This window comes from Leptidea sinapis, chromosome 41 (genome assembly GCF_905404315.1).
Source record: "Leptidea sinapis chromosome 41, ilLepSina1.1, whole genome shotgun sequence".
NCBI lineage: Eukaryota > Metazoa > Arthropoda > Insecta > Lepidoptera > Pieridae > Leptidea > Leptidea sinapis.
The window spans coordinates 1,995,604-2,019,265 of record NC_066305.1 but is presented as its reverse complement, the minus strand read 5'-3'; the positions used below and the strand labels follow the sequence as shown (position 1 = coordinate 2,019,265).

The 23,662-nt window shown below is 33.6% G+C and overlaps 1 protein-coding gene across 3 annotated transcripts in view; it reads left to right on the top strand.

The window, feature by feature from the left end:
* Window positions 1-2,895: 2,895 nt before the first annotated feature.
* LOC126976525 (tripartite motif-containing protein 2-like) overlaps window positions 2,896-23,662 on the top strand; it is a 211,586-nt gene continuing 190,819 nt past the window's right edge. For all 3 annotated transcript variants that reach the window (XR_007731920.1, XR_007731919.1, XM_050824900.1), the window contains exons 1-4: window positions 2,896-3,387; window positions 8,054-8,163; window positions 18,913-19,550; window positions 20,439-20,679. Coding sequence is in view for 1 of the 3 variants with exons in the window: in XM_050824900.1 (XP_050680857.1) it covers window positions 3,368-3,387; window positions 8,054-8,163; window positions 18,913-19,550; window positions 20,439-20,679 (1,009 nt within the window). In the remaining 2 variants the exon portion in view is untranslated. The remainder of the gene's footprint in view (window positions 3,388-8,053; window positions 8,164-18,912; window positions 19,551-20,438; window positions 20,680-23,662) is intronic.

Sequence of the window (23,662 nt, the reverse complement as noted above, 5' to 3'; positions counted from 1 at the left end):
ACTTCAACCAGCCGTCCATGCCGCCGTTGCACATGAGGAATGACACCCTGGCCCATACTGCAAAAGAGAAAGCCGATCTCCTGTGCACTCTTTTTGCCTCCAACTCGACTCTTGACGACAACGGAAAAACACCGCCGAACATCCCGCGGTGTCAGAGCTCCATGCCTGAAGTACAGTTCCGACAGAAAACTGTTAGGCGAGCTCTGTTTTCGTTGGACGTTAGGAAGTCGAGCGGGCCGGATGGCATTTCTCCAATCGTGCTTAGAACGTGTGCCCCTGAGTTGACGCCGGTGCTAACGCGTTTATTCCGGCACTCTTATTCAAAAGGCGTAGTCCCTGATTCATGGAAGTCAGCCCTTGTCCATCCGATCCCAAAAAAAGGAGACAGTTCGGATCCGGCAAACTACAGGCCTATTGATATTACTTCCCTACTCTCCAAAATCATGGAGAGCATAATTAACCGCCAGCTCTTGGTATACCTTGAGGGTCACCAGTTGATCAACGACCGGCAGTACGGCTTTCGCCATGGTCGGTCGACTGGCGATCTTCTGGTATACCTAACACATAGATGGGCGGCGGCTATTGAAACCAAGGGGGAAGGCCTGGCAGTTGGTCTGGATATAGCGAAGGCCTTTGATCGTGTATGGCACAAGGCGCTCCTCGCAAAACTTCCATCATTTGGGTTTCCCGAGAGCTTATGCAAGTGGACCTCCAGCTTCCTCACTGGGCGCAGCATACAGGTCGTTATCGACGGTTATTGCTCGAATCCCAAGCCCGTGAACGCTGGAGTGCCCCAAGGCTGTGTGCTATCTCCCACGCTGTTTCTTCTGAATATCAATGATATGTTGGACACCGCCAACATGCATTGCTATGCAGACGACAGCACTGGTGATGCCGTATACACGGGCCATGCAGGTCTCTCTCGGGAAAACGTCGACCAGTGCCGGGAGAAACTTGTGTCTTCTATCTAGTCCTCTCTCGAGAAGGTCGCGGAATGGGGTAAGTTGAACCTTGTCCAATTTAACCCCCAGAAGACTCATGTTTGCGCGTTTACCACTAAAAAAACCCCATTTGCCGTATCACCGCTCTTCGAGAACACTTCCCTTAAAGCCTCGCCTAGTATCGGAATATTGGGTCTCGAAATCTCGAGCAATTGCCAATTCCGTGGCCATCTGGAGGGCAAAGCCAAACTGGCTTCAAAGAAACTGGGCGTCATAAATAGAGCAAGGCAATACTTCAAGCCGGCCCACATTCTAGCGCTCTACAAAGCGCAGGTCCGGCCTCACATGGAGTATTGCTGTCATCTCTGGTCTGGCGCACCCCAGTATCAGCTCGATCCATTTGACCGCGTGCAACGCAGAGCAGCTCGAATTGTCGGGGACCCAGTACTCTGTGAACGGCTGGATCACTTGGCGTTGCGTAGAGACGTCGCTTAATTGTGTGTCTTCTACCGCATTTATCACGGGGAGTGTTCCGAAGAGCTGTTCAACCTGATTCCTGCCGCCAAATTTCACCTTCGCACGACACATCATCCCCACCATCTGGATGTGTGGCGGTCCTCCACAGTGCGGTTTTCAAGGAGCTTTCTTCCTCGTACCACGAAGCTGTGGAATGAGCTTCCTTGTGCGGTGTTTCCGGGACGATACGACATAGGTACATTCAAGAAAAGTGTGTACACCTTCCTTAAAGGCCGGCAACGCTCTTGTGATTCCTCTGGTGTTGCAGGAGAGTGTGGGCGGCGGTGATCACTTAACACCAGGTGACCCGTACGCTCGTTTGTCCTCCTATTCCATAAAAAAAAAAGCTCTCAGAAGTTCGGCTGTAATTTCATAATCACCCAGCGCCTTGTTATTTTTGAGCTGTTTTAGGGCCATATGAATATTGTACAGGCTGACCTCTGGGATATCTTCGGTATAGTGTAGGTTTGATTTGGCTCTTGGATTTAACTCTTTAGCCTTGTTAATAACTTCTCGACTTCCCTCAAATTTCGAAATTGGCTATGCCCATTAGAAAAGTCTCCTGTAAATAGAGCATACCCCACTATTCTAGTTTATCGATACTTTATTTACAATTACTAACCACCAATCTAAACAAGGCATTAAAAACTAGTAGTTTTGTGTTATTTGAATGTTTTAATATTTTTAACAATTAATAAATTAATGAATGGATAATTTTGTAAAAAAATTGCTTATTTTTGTAAGTTCAATACTTACGAAACCACTGTTTTCTGAGTGATTTCTTGAGTAGCGAACAAGTGGGAGGCTCCTTTGCACAGGATGCCGGCTAGATTATGGATACCACAACGGCGCCTCTTACTGCCGCGAAGCAGTAATGTGTTAGCATTACTGTGTTTGAGGTCTGAGGGGCGCTGTAGCTAGTGAAGTTACTGGGCAAATGAGACCTAACATCTTATGTCTCAAGGTGACGAGCGCAATTGTAGTGCCGCTCAGAATTTTTGGGGTTTTTCAAGAATCCTGAGCGGCACTGCATTGTAATGGGCAGGGCGTATCCATTACCATCAGCTGTGCTACCTGCTCGTCTCGTTACTTATTTTCATAAAAAATAAATAAAAAAAGAGTAAGTTGGTACGATTTTTGATAGGTTACTTTCAAATTACAAACAAGTAATAAATTGTTATTGTTTACTTCTTCCTTATTCACGATCATTATCTCTAAACTACTTCATAATTTATAAAAATAAAAATTTTGAAGCTGCTTAGTTTTAAACACCTAGGTCACCTACCTAGCAATATTTGTAGCAAATAATATTCTCGCTCTACGATTCCCATTATCTAAATTTACAAGGTTGACAAGTGACGTTTTAAAAGTTATTTGTCAGTGGTTGGTACCTGACAGCAAACTGACTTTTTACAGGTGCTTTTGCTAGTATTGACAATCTAGTGTTTTTAAAAATAAATAGATATTTAAAAATGATTTGAACCCGAAAATTCAAACAATCAAAATGTGGAAAAAATACTTATGATGTTTTATAAAGTAAAATTAAAACAATATATTAGTTTCATGTGAGAATTGAATTAAATTTTGCCTCGTGTTCTATTTCACACATGAAAATATACTCACTATCTTTGTTTGTCACGAATAGTTTTCCCATGAATATCGATCGATTACGAAAGACTTGTTTTTGTGATATTTATATTTACACCATGCTCCGTTCACTGTTGTTATGTGATTAGATGGCATATTTGTGTTTTTAAGTTAAAGTGGCAGTCTCACACATCACTATACTTAACAAAAATAGCTTTAAAATTAGCACGTCTTGGTACATATTCATCACAACCACAAGCTTAAACCGTTTCTTTGTAATGGTATAAATTTCAAAAAGTGAATGTGTGTATCAATTTTCGTCCATGTATTGTTGCTCCTTTCTGTAAGTATCTTATTTTCTGAAACTGTTGTGCATGTTACATTAATTATATCAATCTCTTAGACATTCAAATTCGTTATTAAAGTACATCACGATGAAAGAATATTGTTATCAATAAATATTCCTCAATAATTTTTACAAACTAAGTACTTTCTAAGAACTAAAAAGGTAGGTATAAAATTGAAATAAAGAAGTACCTACCTAGTTTATTCTTGCATATATTGTTTTTTTTTTATTTAATTAAACAAGAGCATGTCTCAAGAAGAAAATAGAAATCTTCTAGCTCACACATCCACAGAAATAGCTTTATGCACTTTCTGCATTTGAAATTATTTAATCTTTATTAGAAGTGTACCTTTTTTAGTCTGTGTCGTTTCGAAACTGGTATGTTAAGTTACTCTTCAGGAGAGCTTAAAACTGTTCTTATTTTAATGTAGATCTTTAATTATCTAATTGTCAAAATTTGAGATAAAAATAATGCAGGCAATGATGTATGAAGTTATAATTTACACCATCTGCCATGCTTCGTCACTGCATCTGCTTGTATGATATCAGAAAAATATGAAAATTTTCATAATCAGATGTAGGTAATCAAAAAAAAATGTGTCATACTACTTATTAATAGTACAATTAGTATCACTTTTTGTAAGCCATACAAATAATGTATTTTTTGTTAGCCCTGGGGTTTTAGAATGGAGATTACTTTAAGTATAATAAAATCTCAGAAACGGCACTCTTTTTTTCATGAAATATATTTGATATAGCACATGGTGATTTTTGGGACAAAATCCATATATTACTGAATTTCATCATCATCAAATTCTATGTATCTCTCTGTTTGAAGTTTTATCTTTTGCACAGGAAGTGTGGGACCTACTATTTTACTATAATTACTACTAGGACTACATTTTTGATGATTATTTTTAGGAACAGATCAAAATACATAAGCTAAGTACCCACACCCTTAATTGATCTCATGCTGCAGAAGAGTGTGACCACTCTTGCAGCTTCTTACGAAAGCTTTTTATCTCTGACAAACAAAAATAACACTTTTAACACTTCATCTTGTCTTGTTATTCAATTGAATCAATCATATAAATCAAGACCAATCTGCATTAATTGATGATTCACATATAACAGGGCTTTCATGTTGTTTTTATGACAAATGTCCAGCATATCAATTATTTTGTGTTATTGTGTTAAAAAAAAATCTGTGTATATATACATTATTAACGACCTGTATAGCCGAGTTGTTAGCAATCCTACCTACTAAGCTAGAGGTCCCGGGTTCGAATCCAGCTAGGTGCAAGCATTTATATGATGAATATGGATGTTTGTTTTTAAGTCGTGGATGTTTAATTGTATTTATGTATGTTTATATGAATTTATGTATGTTTAAATAATAAGTTTAATTGTACAATGTTACTTTGTTAATTTGTAAATGTTTACTTTTGATGAAAAAAAAAAGCCTGCTGAGTTTGTATCGCCCATTCATTTTGGAATGGGTGGTAGTTTTTTGACTTTCAATAAGTGATTTCACATCCTATTTTGAATAAAAATATTTGAATTTGAATTTAAGTAAGTAAATTGTATTAAATATATCATTGTCTTGTAACCCATAACACAGGCTATATATGCTTAACTTGGGGCAAGATAATTTGTGTAAAAAGTGTGTCACTATTATTATTATTATTATTATGATGAGCTAGCTAATTAAGTGTCATTTGACATGAATTAATTGGCAGATGGGATACAAGTTTGATATACAGAAGGATTAACATGCTTATATAAACATGCCTGTCAGCCGGCTTGGTAAGCAGAGATAATAGATCCCCATTTGCCATTCTATATTTCTTCTCTTTGTTAGCTCATTTTAGTAAATATTCTCCCTGTACCTAATCCCTAATGGGAATGCTTACAGGAGTAACATTCTAGTAGTTTCTTATGGATACAAGTTACATAAAAAGCAGGCTTTCTGTGGCAATATCACCTGAGTCATATCACATTTCAAACCAACTATTCTTGTCACTTGTTGCGGTATTGCACCCTGTGTCTTAGAAGAAATGTCTCATGTGCCTATAAAACATGGGCACTCACATCCTTCAAATAGGACCATAACTATGCAATTCTATTGTGATTTCATCACAGAAACATATGTGGTATAGTTAATTCTATTATGTGATGAGTACCATTCCACTCTCTTGTAAGTTATATAAGATTTATATTGTCATTCTCCCCCAGGGATACACATAAAGATAATTATTATCATTTGATTAATTCAAACCATTGAAAAATACTAAGATTCATAATAATATGTTAATAGCAATTATATTTTATTAAAACATACATTTTAAATAACAAATAAAAACATGGTAAAGTAAACTTAGAGTAAAAAAATTAAAGAGCATTGAGTTATAATATAAAACATTGCTAAAATGAAATTAAATTGGACAGTTGCCTTTTTTTTATAGTGACATACTTTTACACAAATTATCTTGCCCCAAACTAGGCATAGCCTGTACTATGGGTATAAGACAACAATATGTTTAATACAATATACTTACTTTAAAATACCTAAATACATATAAACATCCATGACTCGGAAACAAACATCCATATTCATTATATAAATGTCTGCACCTACTGGGATTTGAACCCGGGACCTCTAGCTCAGTAGGCAGGTTCACTAACCACTGGGCTATATGCTTTCTTTTGGTTAATCACATAATTCAGTGTAGAATGAATATCAGGTTCAAATTCAATTTAAATAATACATCATTGGTTGATAGCTCTTCAGTGGCTGTGATAAAAAAATAGAGAAAGAATAACATGATAGAGAATAATTTAATCAAAACAAATGGCATTGCTTGGAGTCATTCAAGGCCATAAAAATAAAAAGGTTATAATAGTAAATAATTAATCAAATGGAGTATTAATTTCAAAACAATACAGGAAATATTATTCATGCAAAACTAGTATTGAATACTCTTAAGTAATTAACATTTCCTAATAAACATTGAAATGAAGTTTTCCTTGTTTATCAATTGATATAAGTTGTATTCAATATTGGTATTGGTTACATATTTCCTTTATATTGTGTATTTGCTGTAATGTCAATTGTTTTATTATACAATCTATGTGACACCACATGTCGGCCAGATGGTTATATTATTTATAGGCTGTGCTCCTTACAGTTTCTAGTCTTCACCCTGGGGGCGAAGATGGTTCTTTATATATGTCTAGGTATCTGTACCTTTATGTATACTGGGTGGCCGAGAAGTTGACGTCCAAAGCTAAAATTTTAATTTGGCTCATTTTATTGGCCAATGTTTGAAGCCATAGGCTCGCCATTTTATTTTATTTTTGATACCTTGAACATTTTCACGAATTTAGCTGGAGCAGTCATCTTGAACTTACAACTCAATTTTAAACTAGTTCCGCATTATCTAAACTATTCATAGTTTCTTATGTGGTTATTGCAACTGTAGTTAATAATTATCAACAATAAAATTAACTAAAAGTTTTCAATTTTTTTTTTAAAAAGTCCGGATACTCATCACCATGAGGCTTTCAAATTTTAGCTTTGGACGTCAACCTCTCGGCCACCTGTATAATATATTACATTACACATGCATATTTAAATACACATTGCATAACCTCGAGGAAACAGCCAGTTCACCAGTGGAAGGCTCCTTTGCACAGGATGCCGGCTATATTATGGGTACGACAACGGCGCCTGTCTGCCGTGAAGCAGTAATGTGTAAGCATTATTGTGTTCCGGTATGAAGCTAGTGAAATTACTGGGCAAATGAGACTGAACATCTTATGTCTCAATGTAGAGCCGCTCAGTGTTTTTGGGTTTTACAAGAATCCTGAGCGACACTGCATTGTAATGGGCAGGGCTTATCAATTACCATCAGCTAAACGTCCTGCTCGTCTCGTCCCTTATTGTCAAAAAAAGCCTCGACCAGTCATATTTTGGAATGATCTTCCTGCTGATAAACCATAAACACTACAACTTCTTGCGCCCATTCTTCTCAGATCTGAGGCATACTATCTCGAATAGGGGGTAGTTTTTGACGTAAAATAAGTGATTTTAAATTCTATATTGCGAATGCAGTGCAATTAAATATAATATGTAAGCAACCACTACCTAGGAGAACATGAAATAACTACAGAATTTATCAATGCCTCCTCTCCCAAGATCAGTTACATAAAAGCATTTGGTCTGTGACTGATGTTGCAGTACTTATAGTATGAATGGCACTGGACTCTTACCCTGACATCTATAGAGCATACTTAGACTTTGCTCAGACTTTACTTTGTATTAGCTTAAGCCCAGCATAATTTCATCTGTCAAATACTAAGCTTACACTCAGCGAAGTTCTTTTCTGTTCTTCCTACTGTTATGTACGTTAAGTGGGCCAATGTGACGTTAAAGTAGACCAAAACTGCTCAGAGTCAGCTAAGTTTCACGTAAGTAAGGTCTGAGCAAAGTCTTAGTAAATTCTTTAGATCTCAGCCTTAGCCTAAATAATTAGTCCGTAAAAATTTCACATCAAATTTTATGTATTTTCTTTGATGATTTTTACTTTGTTATAATATTGATAATTTATTTAAAAGTAACTGTTTGTGTTGGAGTGGCTTAAACTAATTGATATCACAACAGCTCGCGACTGGGAGTCGGGATGGCGAGCATGAGTTCGACGCTCGTCGAGACTGTCTCCATCAACTACGAGGACTTTAACGAGAGCTTCCTCACTTGCGGCACGTGCCTATGTTAGTAACACACTTATTATTAGGCATGTCACCTCTCGCTTTAAGCTTGCTATTTGTAATTGTTTACTTGTAAGACCATTTCTTTTTTAATCTCACTTCGCTAATGATATACACCAGTAGTAGGGATTCGCCGGTTCTGGCTCACAGTAGTAGGGATTCGCCGGTTCTGGTTCCTCGATTCTGGCTCACTTGCTCGTGATGCCTACTAAAAAAAAAAAAAAGAAGTTTGGTGTCAAACTAGGGGTTTTGATGTATTTCCGAGCGATTGCGCTGATCCGTTTTTCGATATCTCTTATAGTTTCAAAGTTAGCTTTTTAAATTAAACAGATCCATAATCATTAATAATCACTGGTCATTTAGCTAATGATTGGTGAGCGACTCAATGTCTAAATTTCCATGAACGTGATACAGGTAATTTACTAATTACCTCTATCACATTCGTTACTACGATTAAAAAGACAGTTTCTGTATTTATTATTTATTTTTAAAACATGATTTAAATAAAGTATATAATAAAACATCATTGCAGATTGTATCATTTTCAAAATATTTGATGAAATCATTCAAACTCTTCTTATTAAACTTAAAGTATAGATACATTATGCAGTACTCGCCACACACTGCGGTATATTCATTCTGTACACTTGCAGTATTGTAGTTATACATTCTGCAATTCCTTTGTAAAAACATCAGCTGGAATCCCTGAGGTGGACGACCATATGAATCGAAGTATTGTCCAATACCCTGCTCACCAATGTGTGTTGCAACCCAGTGAGAGCCTGGCTTATTTTCACTATCTACATCGCTGACAATATAACAGGGCGTTACAACGTATATCGACAATCGATTTGATGCGTAAACATTATTTTGAATACTGAGATCAATTTTCTTCAAATAATTCTGTATCTCTATTGTATTCATATTACCCTAGAATAATGTATTTAAAAGTTATTGGATTACAACTTACAATAAAACAAAACATCACTTTAAGTACTTACATATTTAATTTCAAAATTATAAGGCAATATAGTAGTAAGTTTAACTAAAACTAATACACACCCTTACAAACGATCAAACATAAACATAACTGCGGTAATCTACTGAAATATTATGATTTTTATCAATTTTATTGTATAAGAGCTTATTCAAAACGAACTTTGATTTATGAAATATGTAACTTGAGTTAAGTGATAAAGCTCTTTGTCATTTTCTTAATGAAACAAATTTTGAGATAAATACAATACACTTTAGTTTCTGTGATTACTTCCTTTCGCGAATATATCAACAATTCGAGCATCAGATTTCCTCATCGGGTCATTAATTATTTTTAGTATTAGTTTAAGATTTTTCTTCCACCAAACAAATTATAGAGATCAGGTTGTTATATCTTGAAACTAATTGACATTGTTGAGATTGTATAAAGGTTGCATTTCATCAAAGCATCAGGTGATTTAGATACAATTTGTGTCACTGACATCATTCAAAAATATTATAAAATTATTTACGAAAACTGATTTTCCACACCCACACCCAATGCACCCTCTACTACAAAAAGGTTTCATATAATATAATGATACGATTTATTGTTCAACTACCATTTATTGATTATATTTAAATAGAACAATTTATAAGTAAAACAATATACAGTACCTACATCATAACTTACTCCACAAGTTATATATCTAAATAAACGATGTATCTACTCTCATTCTTTAAAAAAAAAATTCAAACTTAAAACTTATAAAACACATATTTTATTTTATGATGACTCCAAGCTAAGGTATCAATATAATTTGCTTAAATATACCGTTTGGTATGACAAACTAGATTTATTTATTCGTTGAGTTAAAATATTATGCTTTATTGACTTAAGTCTATACATTGAACAATATTCATTCTTATTTTTATATAGGCAATATTCATTTTCATATACTTACCTAGTAACACTTATAAAATTTGGAGTTGCATTTTCCCGCAACATCTTACGCATATATATAGATCTAAGTCCTAGGAATTCATTAAATATGTTAACTTTGTTCCATCTTTAAAATAGCCTAACTTCTTATTATTGAGTTTTAGATAACAAAATATTTTTTCTGCATTGTCAGATGTTTCGAAACGCAAATGTAAATCAGGTTTAATATCTCTTTAAAAATTTATATATTAAAGTATAAGTATCAGTGTACAATAATTTTAATATATTTCGATACTTATTTATCATATAGTTATAGTAAAAGTCATCGTATTAGAGTTTTAGAAATATCCAATATACCAATTAATATGTTTATTGAGGAACAATTTAGTCTTTTGTAATTGAACTGCAACCAATTTTCATTTTAAAATAGATAAACTATGGAATTCTATCTTGGCAATTAAATCATACAGTGCAATTTTACATTTACTCTTTTTTCAATATTTTCCATTGTTATTTAAATATTTGAGGTATTCATTAATTTATAAAAATCTTTTCGAAATCAGATGTAGGCAGCTTGTTTATGCATGTTTGTATTTAAATCTATGTAATTTTGTAACCATGCGCTTTGTTTGAATTTTAAAAATCTATGAATTTTTTATAATGAGACGATTTATTGTTAAACTACCATTTATTGATTATATTTAAATATAAAAATTTATGAATAAAACAATATACAGTACCTACATCATAACTTACTCCGCAAGTTTTATATCTAATCTATTCTTTTCAAAAAAAATAATTCAACCTTAAAACTTATATAATATTTATTTTATTTTATGATGACTCCAAGCTAAGGTATCAATATAATTTGCTTAAATATACCGTTTGCTATGACAAACTAGATTTATTTATTCGTTGAGTGAAAATATTATGCTTTATTGACTTAAATCTATGCATTGAATAATATTCATCCTTATTTTCTTATTCTTATTTTTTTGCTACCCAAAAGTCAATATTTTGTTTGTCAATTTTTTTTCTGCAGTCAGAGGTTTTGAAACGCAAATGTAAATCAGGTTTTATATCTGTGTAAAATTTTTATATATTAAACTATCAGTATCAGTGTACAATAATTTTACTTTATTTCGAAACTTATTTAACTAGTGAAAGTCATCGCATTAGCGTTTTAGAAATTTTCAATATATAAAATCCCAACTAAATAGGTTTATTGAAGAACAATTTAGTTTTTCGTAATTGAACTGCAACGAAATTTTCATTTTAAAATAGATAAACTATGGAATTCTATCTTGGCAATTAAGTCTTGTAAAATTTTATATTTAGTCTTTTTTCAATATTGTCCATTGTTCTTTATACCTATATTGAGTTATTCATTAATTTATAAAAATCTTTTCGAAATCAGATGTAGGTAACTTGTTTATGCATGTTTGTATTTAAATCTATGTAATATTTTAACCATGAGCTTTGTTTGAATTTTAAAATTCTATGAATGTTTTGTTTTTTCTGTGTGTGTGTGTGAGACATTGCTTTAAATTTCTGAAGTAAATGCCATATGTATTTTTATTACGAAGGTTTGGAACAAATTTTATGCTTTTTGTATCATCAATACTTACATTTTATATTCTCGGGGCATAAGGATAGGTCAGAATGTAAATCATGCAGTTCAATTGAAAATTCTTGGTCTACTTCCGAAATAAAACCAAATTCAAAATTATCCGGAACATCAAAATTTGTAGGGACATCTACCCATTCAAAACCTTCTGTAGGAAGGAATGGAGATATAGCCCATCAGTAAAGGTTATTAGCATCAAAATAAGTAAAAGTTATAAACGACTTTCGTTTTTCTTTGTCCTGTTCTCGCATAGTCAAAGTCGAAGTTCTTTATTTGCCAGAAATATTCACAAGTAAAGTCGTTACAAATTTAAGAGTAGGCACATGTTTCGTCTTGAGAGACATGCAAATATTTCAGTGGTTTCGTTTTATAATATTGTAACCTTTACTTATTTGTTTAAATTCGCTTTTCATAACGATTCCTACATTGAGATATACAGTCTCAAATACCCGATCCAATAAAAGCTATTTGTGCAAAGCCCTAAAGTAATTCTAATTTAATTTTTGTGCATTTTAACATAGCACCCCAACTTAACCCAGGCGCTGTATAATAATGTGCTGGATCTAGACCATATTATGTCTGTAAACATAGAGCTCGGAAATGTTCAAATACATATTTTGTTTAAAGTGAAACATTGATTTTAAAATATAAATCTGAATTATCTAACTTATAATCTTCATTGGAAATATGTGTGTCGGTAAATGTATTGTAAAATCTATCACGATCATGGAGTGCTGAAAGTTTTAAGCAATCGTGTGGTGTTATAAATTCATATGGATAAATTCTTTTTTTCTAAGACGTAAAAAAATATTATTATTTGGAAAATTTAGTCTTCAATTTTGAAATTGTTCTTCCTTCAAATATTTGACAAGTTTGTCTAAACTGAATGGAAAAAATTTAAACGAATCAACATGTCAGTTGAGTTTTACGATTATTTAATTTTATAGTTTTTGTGAATGCCTTGTATTTTTCTTACGTTTGTGGAATAATATCAATTACTTTTTCAATAGAATTTAATGCATGAACAATGGAAAAGATATTATTCAAATAGTCTTACAAGTAACCTCTATTAAAATAACGTAATGCAATTATATATTGCTTTAAAAAACGTCACAGTTAATGAATCAGCTTTTTGTGGTAGAATAACTTCATATTAAATTAAGAGTAAGTAAATCTTACAAACTACAAACATTAGAATCACCAGAAATGTTTTTGAACTCTATCAAAAATGATATGATATCTATTTGAGAAATCTGTTCGATTGCTTACAATTTTTTACGTTAATTTTTGTCTGCACACTGATTTTAAATATTTGAAAAAAAAAAAATATTTCTAATGAATCTTAATTCAAAATATTTCGCAAACTTACTTATTGAGTACTTATTGTAAGATGACACTCAGTAATTATAAAATCAAAAGTAATTTTAAAAAAGACTAAAAATTAATCCTCACCCTACATTATAGTGCAACTACCTACATGTTTGAAATTAAGATTCTTTAGAAATATTTTTTTTTTCTTGAACAAAATCACTGTGCAGACTAAAATTAACGTAAAAAATTCTAAGCAATCGAACAGATTTCTCAAATAGATATCATATCATTTTTGATAGAGTTCAAAAACATTTCTGGTGATTCTAATGTTTGTAGTTTGTAAGATTTACTTACTCTTAATTTAATATGAAGTTATTCTACCACAAAAAGCTGATTCATTAACTGTGACGTTTTTTAAAGCAATATATAATTGCATTACGTTATTTTAATAGAGGTTACTTGTAAGACTATTTGAATAATATCTTTTCCATTGTTCATGCATTAAATTCTATTGAAAAAGTAATTGATATTATTATATTATATTATTATTGGATCGGGTATTTGAGACTGTATATCTCAATGTAGGAATCGTTATGAAAAGCGAATTTAAACAAATAAGTATAGGTTACAATATTATAAAACGAAACCACTGAAATATTTGCATGTCTCTCAAGACGAAACATGTGCCTACTCTTAAATTTGTAACGACTTTACTTGTGAATATTTCTGGCAAATAAAGAACTTTGACTTTGACTATGCGAGAACAGGACAAAGAAAAACGAAAGTCGTTTATAACTTTTACTTATTTTGATGCTAATAACCTTTACTGATGGGCTATATCTCCATTCCTTCCTACAGAAGGTTTTGAATGGGTAGATGTCCCTACAAATTTTGATGTTCCGGATAATTTTGAATTTGGTTTTATTTCGGAAGTAGACCAAGAATTTTGAATTGAACTGCATGATTTACATTCTGACCTATCCTTATGCCCCGAGAATATAAAATGTAAGTATTGATGATACAAAAAGCATAAAATTTGTTCCAAACCTTCGTAATAAAAATACATATGGCATTTACTTCAGAAATTTAAAGCAATGTCTCACACACACACACACAGAAAAAACAAAACATTCATAGAATTTTAAAATTCAAACAAAGCTCATGGTTAAAATATTACATAGATTTAAATACAAACATGCATAAACAAGTTACCTACATCTGATTTCGAAAAGATTTTTATAAATTAATGAATAACTCAATATAGGTATAAAGAACAATGGACAATATTGAAAAAAGACTAAATATAAAATTTTACAAGACTTAATTGCCAAGATAGAATTCCATAGTTTATCTATTTTAAAATGAAAATTTCGTTGCAGTTCAATTACGAAAAACTAAATTGTTCTTCAATAAACCTATTTAGTTGGGATTTTATATATTGAAAATTTCTAAAACGCTAATGCGATGACTTTCACTAGTTAAATAAGTTTCGAAATAAAGTAAAATTATTGTACACTGATACTGATAGTTTAATATATAAAAATTTTACACAGATATAAAACCTGATTTACATTTGCGTTTCAAAACCTCTGACTGCAGAAAAAAAATTGACAAACAAAATATTGACTTTTGGGTAGCAAAAAAATAAGAATAAGAAAATAAGGATGAATATTATTCAATGCATAGATTTAAGTCAATAAAGCATAATATTTTCACTCAACGAATAAATAAATCTAGTTTGTCATAGCAAACGGTATATTTAAGCAAATTATATTGATACCTTAGCTTGGAGTCATCATAAAATAAAATAAATATTATATAAGTTTTAAGGTTGAATTATTTTTTTTGAAAAGAATAGATTAGATATAAAACTTGCGGAGTAAGTTATGATGTAGGTACTGTATATTGTTTTATTCATAAATTTTTATATTTAAATATAATCAATAAATGGTAGTTTAACAATAAATCGTCTCATTATAAAAAATTCATAGATTTTTAAAATTCAAACAAAGCGCATGGTTACAAAATTACATAGATTTAAATACAAACATGCATAAACAAGCTGCCTACATCTGATTTCGAAAAGATTTTTATAAATTAATGAATACCTCAAATATTTAAATAACAATGGAAAATATTGAAAAAAGAGTAAATGTAAAATTGCACTGTATGATTTAATTGCCAAGATAGAATTCCATAGTTTATCTATTTTAAAATGAAAATTGGTTGCAGTTCAATTACAAAAGACTAAATTGTTCCTCAATAAACATATTAATTGGTATATTGGATATTTCTAAAACTCTAATACGATGACTTTTACTATAACTATATGATAAATAAGTATCGAAATATATTAAAATTATTGTACACTGATACTTATACTTTAATATATAAATTTTTAAAGAGATATTAAACCTGATTTACATTTGCGTTTCGAAACATCTGACAATGCAGAAAAAATATTTTGTTATCTAAAACTCAATAATAAGAAGTTAGGCTATTTTAAAGATGGAACAAAGTTAACATATTTAATGAATTCCTAGGACTTAGATCTATATATATGCGTAAGATGTTGCGGGAAAATGCAACTCCAAATTTTATAAGTGTTACTAGGTAAGTATATGAAAATGAATATTGCCTATATAAAAATAAGAATGAATATTGTTCAATGTATAGACTTAAGTCAATAAAGCATAATATTTTAACTCAACGAATAAATAAATCTAGTTTGTCATACCAAACGGTATATTTAAGCAAATTATATTGATACCTTAGCTTGGAGTCATCATAAAATAAAATATGTGTTTTATAAGTTTTAAGTTTGAATTTTTTTTTTAAAGAATGAGAGTAGATACATCGTTTATTTAGATATATAACTTGTGGAGTAAGTTATGATGTAGGTACTGTATATTGTTTTACTTATAAATTGTTCTATTTAAATATAATCAATAAATGGTAGTTGAACAATAAATCGTATCATTATATTATATGAAACCTTTTTGTAGTAGAGGGTGCATTGGGTGTGGGTGTGGAAAATCAGTTTTCGTAAATAATTTTATAATATTTTTGAATGATGTCAGTGACACAAATTGTATCTAAATCACCTGATGCTTTGATGAAATGCAACCTTTATACAATCTCAACAATGTCAATTAGTTTCAAGATATAACAACCTGATCTCTATAATTTGTTTGGTGGAAGAAAAATCTTAAACTAATACTAAAAATAATTAATGACCCGATGAGGAAATCTGATGCTCGAATTGTTGATATATTCGCGAAAGGAAGTAATCACAGAAACTAAAGTGTATTGTATTTATCTCAAAATTTGTTTCATTAAGAAAATGACAAAGAGCTTTATCACTTAACTCAAGTTACATATTTCATAAATCAAAGTTCGTTTTGAATAAGCTCTTATACAATAAAATTGATAAAAATCATAATATTTCAGTAGATTACCGCAGTTATGTTTATGTTTGATCGTTTGTAAGGGTGTGTATTAGTTTTAGTTAAACTTACTACTATATTGCCTTATAATTTTGAAATTAAATATGTAAGTACTTAAAGTGATGTTTTGTTTTATTGTAAGTTGTAATCCAATAACTTTTAAATACATTATTCTAGGGTAATATGAATACAATAGAGATACAGAATTATTTGAAGAAAATTGATCTCAGTATTCAAAATAATGTTTACGCATCAAATCGATTGTCGATATACGTTGTAACGCCCTGTTATATTGTCAGCGATGTAGATAGTGAAAATAAGCCAGGCTCTCACTGGGTTGCAACACACATTGGTGAGCAGGGTATTGGACAATACTTCGATTCATATGGTCGTCCACCTCAGGGATTCCAGCTGATGTTTTTACAAAGGAATTGCAGAATGTATAACTACAATACTGCAAGTGTACAGAATGAATATACCGCAGTGTGTGGCGAGTACTGCATAATGTATCTATACTTTAAGTTTAATAAGAAGAGTTTGAATGATTTCATCAAATATTTTGAAAATGATACAATCTGCAATGATGTTTTATTATATACTTTATTTAAATCATGTTTTAAAAATAAATAATAAATACAGAAACTGTCTTTTTAATCGTAGTAACGAATGTGATAGAGGTAATTAGTAAATTACCTGTATCACGTTCATGGAAATTTAGACATTGAGTCGCTCACCAATCATTAGCTAAATGACCAGTGATTATTAATGATTATGGATCTGTTTAATTTAAAAAGCTAACTTTGAAACTATAAGAGATATCGAAAAACGGATCAGCGCAATCGCTCGGAAATACATCAAAACCCCTAGTTTGACACCAAACTTCTTTTTTTTTTTTTAGTAGGCATCACGATTCTACACCATTCTTTTGAAATCACCAAAAACAAACTGGCATAATAATCGCCATTATTATTAATATTTATAAAAAAACTATCCCTAGAAAATACCAATTCAATGGCGTATTTTGTGCGTAAAAATGCGTTCGGAAAATTCATATTTTTATTCCAAAATTGGCTTGGCCACATACCTTACTCCCTTCCCATCAATGACAGGATTCCTGCATTGATGCGCTGCCAAAAAAATACCATCCGATACAAAAAAACGGACTGCAGCTTTAAAATCTCTTGCCTAATTCTGAATAACCCGATTATTTGGTAATCAAAAACTAGTGGTGTATACAAAATTTGCGCCACAATTTATAAACGATGGGATAACCGAACTTGCGCCTCCAGAGATAATCACATTGTAATTTATCAAAGATATTGATCAGATGTTTAGCTATGTAGTAGGTACACTCTTTGGGTTAAATAAATAGCGGCAATTTCGGATTCCGCATCGTCTATAAGTTGTGGGCTTCGGGCCAATATTGGATGACATAAATGCGCAGGTACATAATAATATGTTCGTTGGTTGCGTACCCGCGTATTCTATTGCAAGTGGGACCCTATTTTTTACTCTTGCGAATTTAATAACATCGCTCAAGATGCGTGCTAAAATAAATAAAATATTATCAACTAAGGATATATTAAAGTTTTTTATAATACGCCAACAAGATGTTAGCGATATCGACGTTGTTGTGATTAACTGATTAAACACTCAATGAGGAATAAGTTCGCTGAAGTCAAAAACGTGTTGATTCTAGTTGTACGCCTGTTATTTAGTATAAAGACATTCCGTCGGGTCAATGAACTACGCTTTATAAACGTAAGCAGCGCAGTGTCTGCGGTTTCCCAATTTCCTAAAGCTCGAACTTAATATAAATTCTATCGCATATTACCTACCAAATAGGTGAGCCCAATGATTGATATAAAAAGATATTATATTGGGATTTAAGCATTGCTTGCTTTCATCAAGATGTACGTGTATATCTATCATTATATTTTTACCGACTCTTGCAAAGTATTTTGAAGTATCTGTACTAATATTACAACTATCAAAATTTAATACTTATTTGATTTTGTGAAATCTGACACACACACAGATTGCACATAGGCTATGTTATATTGATGTAATGTCAACGCGTTCTAAGTCACTGGTAACAGCTTGTTAGATACATAGCTATTGAAGCGTATTACACAACTCTCTGAAACAGTGACCTCAATTACATCGAGTGTTTAAACATGTGTTTTATTTTTAATCGTATAAGTTTATGTTTCGCCTTTCGCGGAATGTGTACATTAAACATGTGGATGTGTCATTTGCTCTACCTTCAAAAGCTTTGAATGTTCATAATCCCCGCGCGTTAAAACAGAGACAGGCCGCCATCTTAGTGACGTCACTTCCGATAAAAGAACCGTTTGAATTCTGATAACTGGCTGGTGACTTCACGTAGATATTAATATGACATACCTATTGTAAGGTGCGGGGATTATAGCAAAAAAAAATTGTTTCAGGCACTTACGATGGAAGCGAGCATACTCCCAAACTTCTCCCATGCTCCCACACAGTCTGCTTGCATTGCCTTACACGAATAGCAGCGTCACAAACTAGAGATTCAGGAAGTTTCCGGTGTCCAATTTGTCGTGAGCTAATCACAATACCCAGAGGAGGAGTGGCAGCACTGCCGCCTTCGTTTCTTGTCAATCAACTACTTGACTTAATGGCAAGACAGAGGCGGGAAGTAATACCGCAGTGTAGCTCCCATCCGGGCAGAGAATTGCTGTTTTGCGAAACTTGTGATTGCGTTTTCTGCCGACATTGTGCCGACGGCCCTCACAGTGATACACCTTGCGATCATACAGTAGTGCCGTTCTCTATAGCCTTAAAGAGAATGTCTGAAATACTTTTGTATAGAGCCAATGAGTGCCTTAGTAAACTTGGAACGGCGAGAGAAGCTGTTGCGAGTGAACTGAGAAGACTTGAAGCTGCCGCCAGCGCGGCTGAAGAAGCTATAGATAGACACTTTGCTGAGTTGCGAAGTGCTTTAGATAAACGACATAGCGAATTGAAATCGGCCGCAACTGCAGCGGCAACGCATAAGCGGAAACTACTCGAAGAGCAGTTAAAATTGATTGACGCTGAAAAAAGTAAAGTAAGTAAAACAAACGATTCTACTGCTTTAGATTTAAGCCATGATTTTCTTCCTGAGGCAGCATATTGCGTTTGTGTTTTGCCAGTTTTTAGGGGTAACCTAGGACTTACCTATCTGGCTGTTTAAATAATTACCACATACGTTACTCTGCGGTCTTCAGTTAAACTTAACATAATTGTTGCCGCCGAAAATACCTGACGGGATAAAAAATTTTTACTGAATGGAAACAAAAGTGCAAGAAAGCGAAACACGGCTGAATACGCGTTAAGATGGCTTTGGATATACGGTATTAAATACAAGCCAATTATGGACTTTACAGTCTTTGTATTAGGGCCCTATTTTATTGAGTGCGGAGCTCTCAATTTTATGGCGATAGTTGATGGTTGGTATGCAGCAATATCTCTTATATCTTCTAATTATTATCTTCTGTGCATAATAGTGACACTTTGAAGTCGTAACGACATAAAACTTCCTGCGGTTCCTGTAATTTTGTTTGGATCGTATTACTGTTAGCTATAAACAGTAAAACGATGCAAACAAAATTACATTGTACCTGTTACTGTTGAAACGAAAAACGAAACAATAAAATCTGTCGTACAGGGGCGTAGTTGCGGCCGTAGTTGTTCGTTATTCTACTACTGATGGGTAAATGTATTTTCAGAGCTTTTTCCTATTATATTTTGAATAAATTAATGATTTAAGCAATGTGTGCATTTCGTTTGAGCTTCGCCGCATCCACAAATTAAAAGAGCCAAGGGTAAGGCATGTCCATTGTCCATGCAGCTTTCGAACTGAATTACGACAGTACCATTTATGTTAAGCGCTGTCTTTAAGATTAGATTCTTCTTCATATTAGATCCTATATATTAGATTCTTATGAATTCCTAGGTGGAGGCAGAATGTTCTGGTCTCCAACAGCAAGTAGAAGTCCGCGAAGTGAGTAGTCGGGCAGCGGCACTTGGTGCGAGGCTCGGGGACGCTGCAGCCCTAGCGGAGCCCCGAGAAAACGCCTTCCTAGCGGTGGACTTTGCTCACAATGATGCTCAGCAGAGGTTCTCTGAAGCGCTTGCTATGTTGGGTAGAGTTCGGACCAGTACCACGTTCCCGGGACTATGTACTTTACAATTAGGTGAGTGGCTTTTAAACTTATTTTCATATTTTAGTACAGTTTATAAAAGATTTCGACCGAATTTCTATCTACTTGGAAGATTTAAATTTTAAGATCCGTATTCCAGAAGGTTTCTTAATACGTAATCGGTGACCTATTGTGTTTTCTGTTTTCAAATCTGTGCATAAGAGAGACAAGATACACTTAAAAACGCCTTCTGCGATACGGAACTGAATACGAAAGCTCGAAGCTCAAAAATTGCCTTCCCAACCCGAAGCAGAAGCAGATTTGTACTGAGTTGAGAAAACACGCAAACATATATTTTTAGACAAGTTTTGTGGTGAAAGTATAGCATTTCGAGATATGAACACTACTTAATCCTGTTACACATATCCTTAAGTCTTATTTTTAGGTTGCTAATGCTTGCTGTTGGTTATAGTTAACACTGCCGAGCATTTTTGAACTACCACTTTTCTTTGAAGATAAACAAGTTTTTTTGGCATGGCGTGACGCATTGTTTTGGTACTTCTCTCAGAAAAGTTATTCTTATAGCTTGTACCTTTTTGTGTAGGTTGTCATTTATTCAGATTAGTAGTGAATAACGAGGATTGTAAGCATATAAACTGTATTCCACGCAAGAATTTTGAAAATCAATATTTTCTATAAGCCAATGCTTTGTTACATTGATGGCGGGCCGGCAGCCGTGAACTCATATCGCTCAAGGTTGGTGGCATTTAGTGTCGCCTTAACACAAACTACGGCCCGTATTCCAGCAGGTTTCCGAATACGTAATCAGTGATTTATTGTGTTTGCTGTCTTTTACACTGTGCACTAGAGAGACAAGATACACTTACTAACGCTTTTTGCAATACAGATCTGAATTTGAGCGCTCAAAACAAAAAAGCGGCCAGTTGCGAGTCGGACCCGCCCATGAAGGGTTCCGTAGCAGAAAGTAACATAAAATTAAAGTTGTAGTTCGTTGTAACTTTGATCGATGTTTTAATACTAGTGTATTTTCTTAGTTAAGTTATTGATAAGTCAACATTACAATTAGGTATGATGAAATTTTGGATCTAACAAGAACCCTAAAAATCGCCTTACTGACTCTTGAAGGAGATTTTCACACGCTTAACACAAACTCCGGCTGCTATTCTAGAATATGAAAGGTAGTCCATGATCGATTATATTTTGTCACTGTCTTCGTAACTGTGTATAACAGAGAGAACATGACTATAAAAAATTATGCATGGATTAGAACAACTAACACATCCGTCGCAATGACTTTCGAAAAATTTCATACTCAAACATCCAAGAATCATTTTAAATATTCCGTTATACTTTCGGACAATCCTAAGTACAGTGGTTGTCTGTACACGAGTGTTTGATATCAGAGCTCCACCACAAATTGACTGCTGTTTACTTGTTAGTGTTGCTACGATGCCAGCCTTAAAATTGTTAGTGTTTGAGCAAATTAAGCGTAAAATATTGAGAGATACCAGAACAAAATCAGTATTATTTTCTGCATAAGTATCTATCCATGTTTTGAACTATAAATATAGACACACTTTTACACAAATAGTCTTGCCCCAAACTAGGCATAGCCTGTTGTACTATGGGTACAAGACAACGATATTTTTAATACAATATACTAACTTATACGTACAGAAATCCATATAAACATCCATGACCCGGAATCAAACATCGATATTCATCATATAAATGTTTGCATCGTGATTCAAACCCTGTCTGTTTCTGTGTCGAAACGGTTACTCACGTAATCCTGGAACGTGCAGGGGTGGCCAAGCAACGGGCAAAAACCTGTCGCTCCGAGTAGTCTGCGAACTACCCCAGGAGTGTTCTGAACTTCTGGAAGGTGTGGGCTGGTTGGACCAACACTGTTCTCAAACTGGAACCAACTAAGTGGTCTAATAGCGGAAACAGGAGCCTTTTTACCATACTATTATACTTAGAGATTTCCCTTTCTCTGACGATTGTGTGGGAGATTCTTAACATCAATAACATAATTTTACATCTCTCGGATTCAGTAAGTAGGTCCTTATTACCCCCAAATGGGGCTTGTAGGTGACCAATTAGCGTTCTAGGGTAATAATGTAGCTAGAAAAGCCCTAGGGCGGTAAGTAATTTAAAAAAAAACTCTTCACTCTTTCAAAAAGTTCGCGTACATCTAACCATCATACTGGCAATAGACATCAAGCATTCAGCCCAATGACAAAAGAGGTCGCTTCGCTATTCAGCCTTGTCTTCGTATGAGTATTATATAGTCATCAATTTTAAATATCGAACGGCGATCTCAATTTCGTTCTTGAAAAAAAGAATTAAAAAACAAATGAAAAAAGGCGGGAATAGAAAACTTTTAATTTAAATATTGTTTGTTTTTGGGATTTTTTTATAATTACGTGCTAATTAGGAAAAAAAACATGAATTCTGCAAGTGATGAAGATATATGCTGCACTCCCGATTCCCGAAAATGGAATGGTATGGTATGGTATAGGGGCTCCTGTTTCCGCAATTAAACCACTAGCATGGGTCCATTTTGCGTGCAGTAATGGCCAGTTCCTCCAACCTGCCCAGCTCCTTCCAGAAGTTCAGAACATTCCTGGGGTGTTCACAGACGTGTGACCCGTTAGGGTGCCCACCATTATACGGATGTCATGTCTGTTGAGGCTGGTAAGTCTACGTGTCGGTTTGGGCGATAGTGCAGGTATCGCCACCTTCAACTGTCTACAGCTTGAGACATTCATCCGTCGGGTGTTGTGTAGGTCGTTGGTAATAGAGCGTTTCCATGAGCGCATTTGGCTGAAGGGCAGTGGCAGAAGTGGCAATGGACCAGTCACTATATTTGCCGATGCCCGCCTTGCAAGCTCATCCGCTGCATCATTACCCAACGAACCGCTATGTCCCTTGATCCATTGCAGAGTTACCTGGTTATAAGAGGCAACTTGCTCCAGGGTTTGGTGACATTCGTGTATTAGTGCTGAGTTGT